The following is a 7951-nucleotide window of genomic DNA, read 5'->3' on the forward strand; positions in this document are numbered from 1 at the left end:
CTGCTGGTGTAGGAGCAGGGGTCGCAGATTACCAGTGTTGAGTTGAGAGGAAATTAGGATTAACAGGGAAACACCAACACTGCTCTTTGGAGATTACTGTTAAATCCAGGACATGCCACAGTAGAGTCTTTCACATCTAAGTCCAAGAAGAGAAATGGCGTGTAGGCTAGAACAAGGAATGCTTTGGTGTGTGTGTGTGTGTGTGTGTGTGTGTGTGTGTTTTTTTCTTTTTGAAGAAGGCTTCACACTATGCTACTTATTCCAAGCCAATGATCTTCGAGCTGCTGTTATGATGTTGGAGATGAAGGGTGTTACATATACATATTTGAGGGGAGATGAGGGGTGTTACATATACATATTTGAGGGGAGATGAGGGGTGTTACATATACATATTTGAGGGGCATAGAATTACACACGCCAGCAAAGGGGGCGGCTGAGGGAGATGAGAATTTCAAAAGCTTCATTCTGTTCAGAAGCCTCGCTCTCTCTCTCTCTCTCTCTCTCTCTCTCTCTCTCTCTCCTCTCTCTTTCTCTCTCTCTCTCTCTCTCTCCTCTCTCCCTCCACTCTCTCTCTCTCTCCTCCATGCTCCACTCTCTCTCTCTCTCTCTCTATCTCTCTCTCTCCTCTCTCTCTCCCTCTCTCCCTCTCTCTTTCTCCCTCTCTCTCTCTCTCTCTCTCTCTCTCTCTCTCTCTCTCTCTCTCTCTCCCTCCATCTCTCTCTCCCTCTCTCTCTCTCTCTCTCTCTCTCTCCCTCCATCTCTCTCTCTCTCTCTCTCTAGAGCATGCTCCTTCAAGGATGGGAATTTATGATTCCGACTGTTCACTTCTACGGTCGGAGTAATTGAACAGGGACATGTAAGTCACACACACACACACACACACACACACACACACACACACACACACACACACACACACACACGGCCATGGGCAGACCCCCCCAACACACACACACACACACTCACAGAGACATGGAGAGCATCCCCACCCCCACCCAACACACACACACACACACACACACACACACACACACACACACACACACACACACACACACACACACACACACACACACACACACACACACGGAGAGAGTGCCCTCATAATATAATGAGTTATGTGGTTAATATACTATGTACAGTATATAATAGGCCCTGGCCCTGTGGTTGTGGTGGTTTCATTATTGCTGTAACCTGTGATCTGTTTATTTGGCTACTGGTGGTAAAGCTATGAGGCCAGATCTCAACTTGGCAACAAGAGACAGTATGCACCCTTAAGCATCTCTCTCTCTCTCTCTCTCTCTCTCTCTCTCTCTCTCTCTCTCTCTCTCTCTCTCTCTCTCTCTCTCTCACTTCTTAGTGAGTGTGTGTGAGAGAGAGAGAGAGAGAGAGAGAGAGAGAGAGAGAGAGCAGAACATGTTGGCTGTTGTATAATTAATTTCTGGAATATTCAGCTTTAATATTCATGTGACAGCATTAGCATTTTGGCAGCCGGATCAGTGATGTGAAGGACGTCTCTGGCAGCCGGCTCAGCGGAGGGCGTCTCTGGCAGCCGGCTCAGCGGAGGGCGTCTTTGTTCATAACAATCCCACTCATTTGGTCAGGCACAGAGTTCAGTGTGTGTGCGTGTATGCGTGCGCGCGTGTGTGTGTGTGTGTGTGTGTGTGTGTGTGTGTGTGTGTGTGTGTGTGTGTGTGTGTGTGTGTGTGTGTGTGTGTGTGTGTGTCTGTGTCTGTGTGTGCGTGCGCGCGTGTGTGTGTTGTTTATGACAAGCCCACTTATTTGGGAACTGCCAGGACCACAGAGTTCAGTGTGTGTGTGTGTGCGTGTGTGTGCGTGCTATGTGCGTGTGTGTGTGTGTGTATGTGTGCGTGTGTATGCGATGTGCATGTGTGTGTGCGCGTGCCTGCGTGCATATGTGCGTGCATGCCTGCGTGCGTATGTGCGTGCATGCGTGTGTGTGTGTGTGTACATCTGGGGAATCAGCAAAGCGTCCTATACGCAAGTTTTTGACCCGTTTCCGGTTTACTTCCTTAACTACCCCTGTATATGCCCGCCACTTCCGTTCTCCGATTGAAAGTTAGCTCTGATCGTGATCGACGCAGTGGGAAAAAAAGATCATTGTTATGGAAAATTTCAAGAGGAAAAGTGGTTCGGGAACTACGTGTGCAGTGGTTGGCTGCACAAACTCAAGGAAACGCCTGAACGAGTGGTTAGGTCGAGAGTGTTTTGACCACAAACCAGCCACAAAGAGGGAATGTCCATGTCCTCCTTTGTTTACTTTCTTTCGCAAGCCTGATGCCGACGCAGAATCACGGGCCTGGCTGAAGGCATTAAATTTAAAGAAGCCACCCCGCAACGTGTTTGTGTGTTCCCATCACTTTGTGGACAAGAGGCCAACCGAGGACAATCCGTATCCAGAGTTGTGGTTGGGATACAGTCGCTTAACCCAGCCGAAGAGGAGGCGAGTCACCGAGCGGACCCCTGTCCCCCCAAAGAAACGTAGACTTCAATCCGATGGTAAGTACAGCAACTTTAGCTAGCTAGCTAGCTCCGCTTAGCGCAAATGCTAACAAATTATGAACTTGTTAACTGTATGAGGGTAAGCAACATATCCGTGCATAAAGCCATCATTGGACTTTCATATTTAAATTTCCCTGTTCATGTTAGGGGAGAGATGGGAGACCTGGCGACCGAGTGTCTGTTCACTTGCTCATTTGGTGTCACATCACCTCACCTGAAGTTTGTAGGGCGTAGCATACAGTAACTCTCAGTAACAGTAACATGTTTTAATGTGCAAGCCGTCTGTATTGTCAAAGTAATTTACAATTTGCCTACACTTGTTATTTATAGATGTTTTGGCAAGTGTAGACTTACATGGATGGAAGAAATGTCATGTTTTCAAAATGTGTGTGTGTGTGTGGGACAGAGAGAGTGTAATGTTGTAGTACAATTTATGTAGCTGATGTTTTCAGAAAGATGACCCTACTACTCAACTTAGAGTATAAGCTTATGGGGTTTTTTTGCACATGTGTATTAATGTAAGCTATGTGTTCTCTTCCCCTGTTTAGATGCTCCTGAAACCTGTCAGCCTGCCTGCGAGACCGAGCCTGCCACACCAAAATACAGAGATGCCCAGACCCAGTGGGAGGATCCATCACTGATTGACCACCCATACTGTTCAACATCTCGGTCTGTTAAAGTAGATAAGGCCACGCAGTGCGAGGATCCTACTGTGACTAGCACCACAGTCATTGATGATTCCAGGTCTCGGCTGTATACAGGAGTGCGCATGGTTCAATTTTTCACCATGGTGACGGCGTTGTTGCCTTTCAGTAAGCCATCAATTACCCTTCCTGTTGTAGACCAAATCCTGATGACCTTGATGAAGCTAAAACTAAATTTGATATTAGGAGATATTTCTCACCGTTTCAGTGTGTCTACATCCACTGCGAGCATTGTGATTAGTCACTGGATTTGTGTGATGGGTGAACAGTTCAAAGTCCTGATCCCCTGGCTTCCAAGAGAGACCATTCGTGCCACCATGCCCTTACCATTTCAGAGGAACTACCCCCGAACCACCTGCATCATTGACTGTGCCGAAAGTGCCATGCAGAGAGCAACAAACCAGGATTCAAGGAGTGACACGTTCAGCCAGTATAAATCACGCAATACTGTGAAATATCTTGTCGCTGTGGCCCCTAATGGGCTAATCATGTTTATATCTGAGTCATATGCTGGCAGAAGCAGCGACAAGTTTATCACCATGGACAGTGGTTTCCTTGATTATCTTAGGGCTGGTGATGAGGTCATGGCGGACCGTGGGTTCACCATTCGAGATCTGCTTAATGAAAGAAAGGTCAGTTTGAACATCCCTGCATTCACCTACAGGCGTAAGCAGTTGACCAATGAGGAGATAACGCGAACCAGGCGAGTAGCCAATGTCCGTATACATGTGGAAAGAGCAATCCAGAGACTAAAGGTCTTTAAAATTTTATCCCAGACCGTTCCAATCAGCATGGCATGTAAACTGGACAATATCTTGATCATCTGTGCTGGCCTAGTTAACCTGAGAAGCCCACTGATCAGAATGCCTAATGAGGTTTAAAATCTTGCCTTGTATCCCTGTGCACAATATTGTAATTTGTTAATTTTGTAACTGATTTTTATAGTGATGTTATTGTGTTCTTGTTTTGTACTTCACTTTTTAATGTTAGAATTAAATACATGCTCTTTCTTGTTGAAGCTATTTGTTTCATTTTCTACAAACGTTTAATTAATCTAGTGTTATTAATGTCCAGTATGAGTGTACTATGAATTAATTGTGTTAAAAGAAATTGTAAGCTCAACACTCTAAAGAAGATGGGGAACACATGATTGTAGTTTCATAATGATTTGACATTTCATCAACATTTATTTTTAACTCTGTACAAGAAACATATATCACATTCATTAATTTTACATTTTCTAAACACCAGACATCTGCTGGCAGGCACCCTTGTGCATCTAGATAAGGCAGCTTATTTTGGTTTTACAATGCTGAGATACTTACTGCAGAACTGTAACCTTCCCTCAACAAAATCATCAACAATTTTTGGGAGCATGTGGGAAAAGTAGAACGTGCGCAACCTTGTGATATGCTCCCGAACAAAGCCTTGGTCATAGGGTACTTCTATTTCTAGGTGCTCCGTTTTGTTCCAGATGACCAACTTGGCGTGCTGAAGCCCTGTGCAGTACATCCCAAGTTGAACCTGCATGTAGTAGCCCTTTTGACCGTTGCAGGCAATAAGGTATTCCACCCTATCGCTGTTTGCCACAGTGGTGATTTCGCAGCCCTTTGTTGCCAAAAATTCATCCATTGACTTGTTTCCCATCACTGGTGTTTTGATCTCTAAAAGAGTGTCTTTGTTAATCACTCCATCGGGGGATGCTGCAAGCCACGGCTCCATTTTACACACCACTAACCCTTTACACTCGATGCTGTTGCCCAGAGTTTCCAAATGGTCCCTTGCCACTTCCTCCCCCTCTGCTCCTTGGCGAGTTGCGGCATTGCCACGGAAGGATGGATGTAAGTGCTCTGACAAAAACTTCTCAGGCGCTGTGGTTAAGCGAATGGGCACCTTTTTTGCTGTGCTTGCTGTAATGCGCACTCTCCTTGCATCATGCCAGACCTGTTCTTTGCTCTGTTGTTTGGTAGCCCTCTCAATCTCCTCAAACTTGGGTGTGGGCATGTCAATGTATTGATTGTAAAAAGTTCTGCATTTTTCACAAGCCAGTGGTGTGTGGTGCTCATCATGGGTTAGGAGATGGAGGTGTGGGCATGGTGTTGGATCAGTGATGTTGGTGGTGTCGGCATTAAGGCAGAGCTGAAGGAGGCTATCCCCAGGGCAATTGAAAAGTGCTGCCATCGGTGAGGCAAGTGCGTTCTTCCTCCACTCTTCATGACTTCTAAAGAGTCTCACCTCCTGTGCTGGTTCTGGAGTGGAAGAGGATGGCTGTGCAGTTGATTGCAGCTGGTAGAGGTCTGTCCTGTTGTGTCTCTTGAAGCTCACATACTTCATCTTCCTCTGACCAGCATTTCTTTTAGACCCAGCATTCCACTGGTTCTGTCCGTCTGTGCAGGCGAGCCCGGTTTTCCCCTGTCTCACGGCATTTTCTACCTAGAGATAGTAAAAACAGGGCATTGGTATTGTACTGAGTTTATAAAGAAATGTGTTATTAGTGTTGCCACCTGTCCATGTTTTTCCTGATTGTCCAGAATTTTAATGACCTATCCAAGAAAAAAAATCCTTTCCTGGACAATGAATGAAGGATAGCTTACCATTGCATAGGCTACAAGCAAAGTGGTCGATTGAGTTTGAAATGTCCAGGATTTTTGTCAGACACAGGTGGCAACCCTATGTGTTATTATGATCATCCTCTCTCAAACACACGCACATTTTTCCATGAAAAAATATAAGCTTACTTTCCTGGACAATGAATGCAGGATAGCTTAATTGTGAGTTTGAAATGTCCAGCATTTTTTTTTTTCAGGTGGTAGGTTAGTGGCTATATAGCATGTGTTATTATGATCATCATCTATCACACACACTAACCAAGTCGCTATGATGTCGTTCAAATAATTAAAGTCATAAAAAGATATAAGCCTAGAGTACAATGGTCAAATTTAGTTACCTTCCACAAGATCGCAGCTGCATGGGAACAAGATCTTCCCGGTCCAGCGACACACGTAGAGGTGCTTAACTCGAATCTTTGAGGCGTCCGGATTGATTGGATCATTCCAAGGAGGGTATCCGGATTAGACGGATCAATCGGATCACACGGATCACTTATTTAAAATAAATAAAAATAATGTATTTTTTAAAACGTTTCTGCCGTTAAGTAGCTATGCGCCTCGCCTTTGTTGTTCCATTTATCAATTCACGTTGATAAATCAAAGAGTAAGACAGTTTGATCAACAAAACTCACTTTATGAATGTAACAGTTCCTAAACTCGTGCTGCGATCCGACCCACCTGGGTCTCCTCACTAAACATGCAACCAACTCGAACAGCCTTTGGCAGCAGTGAAACGGCATGTTCCTGATTTTGCAATAAATAATGTGTGTGTTTGTAGGCCTATTTAAGAAGACTAAAAGTCAAATATTTGGGAGCAGAAGTCTAGTTGAGCAGGGACAGTCAGGAGGCGAGCAGCAGATGACCACTCGCTTCCGCTGCCGAGTTGCCTTGCGACTCACACACTCGTGGCAAAAACGAAACTTAAGCATTGATCCGATCCGTAGGGGATTCGCTGCTACCAACAACTCAGTCAGGATTCGTCTCACCGAGTCGCCGAGGGCGCCGCTGCTGAGTGACTCGGACGAGGGGAGTGACAGCAGCAGTGGCTTTGCTGTAACGCAGTGAGTGATAGTAGAGTCATGTCTGTAGACTATAATTTCCCTAAGAGTAGCCTACAGACTGAGATGTTAAAGTGTTGGCAGAGCACTATTAACATTAAATGTAGACCTCAACAGAGTCAGAAGCACACGCATAGGGAGCGGGGATCCGCGACTCAAACACTCAATTGGCCACAACATAGGCTGGACGGATCAAACAGGCTCGATGAATGACGAGGCGGGAGTTGGTTCAGTTTTACTCAGTGACTGTTCGTGACTGAACAGCATACTAGGGAGATTAGAGAATGGCTGTTGTAGTCAACTAAAGAGGATATATTCCGGTTTCACAATTTCTCGCGCTGTAACTGCCATTTTGTTGACATATTAATGAAATGCCGTCTGACTCGCCTTTGGCGGATCAATGCACGACAGTCATCCGGTCTGTTCGGATGAGGTCTTTACCCGGCTCTCCAACCGGATCCTCCGGGTTTTTTATCATCTCTACACACACGTACATCCAGCTGTTTTGATGTCTCCTGCTTCTGTGGTCAGCACCCACGCATTGTGCCAGGCGCTATTCAAGCACTGACTTGGTTCAACATCGGCTTTCAAATAAACAAAACGTTCGTGCTTATAAGACAGTATGCGACCAACTTTCTGACTGTGCAAATACTGGTATGCCTCGGAGGCTTTTAAGTTGTCCATGGCTTTTCCATCCGTTGCTAGTGAGTCCACGAAATAAGCACAAATATTTCCATATGTTACGTTCGGCCATGTTGTCATACTATCCTCCCAGTTCTGCACATAATTCGGGTGGGGGATAGTAACGCCATCTCCTGTCAAAGTATTTAAACTGTGTTCCCACATTATTAGCTTGCGGTCTAAGTGTGAGTTGTCAAGGTTTGTTTACATTGGAAAAACGCTGCGCAACCCCCTTCCGGCGGAAGTTCCCCGCATTTAGAAGAGTAATGGCGCCACCCAGTGTTTGTGACGTAAACTTGTCTATAGCCTATACTTCCTGAGTGTGTAACCTCAAAACGCATGAGAAGGCTATTCATGCTACAGAAGCCTGTACGTT

The 7951-nt window shown here is 45.5% G+C and overlaps 1 protein-coding gene across 1 annotated transcript; it reads right to left on the reverse strand.

The window, feature by feature from the left end:
- Positions 1-4370: 4370 nt before the first annotated feature.
- LOC134467567 (uncharacterized) lies at positions 4371-6209 on the reverse strand. Its single transcript, XM_063221412.1, has 2 exons — positions 6175-6209; positions 4371-5660 (listed from the first exon to the last, which is right to left on the reverse strand). The coding sequence occupies exon 2, from the start codon at positions 5559-5561 to the stop codon at positions 4521-4523; it is 1041 nt and encodes a 346-aa protein (XP_063077482.1). The 5' UTR covers positions 5562-5660; positions 6175-6209; the 3' UTR covers positions 4371-4520.
- Positions 6210-7951: the final 1742 nt, after the last annotated feature.

The sequence above is a fragment of the Engraulis encrasicolus genome, chromosome 17 (genome assembly GCF_034702125.1).
Source record: "Engraulis encrasicolus isolate BLACKSEA-1 chromosome 17, IST_EnEncr_1.0, whole genome shotgun sequence".
NCBI classification, from domain to species: domain Eukaryota; kingdom Metazoa; phylum Chordata; class Actinopteri; order Clupeiformes; family Engraulidae; genus Engraulis; species Engraulis encrasicolus.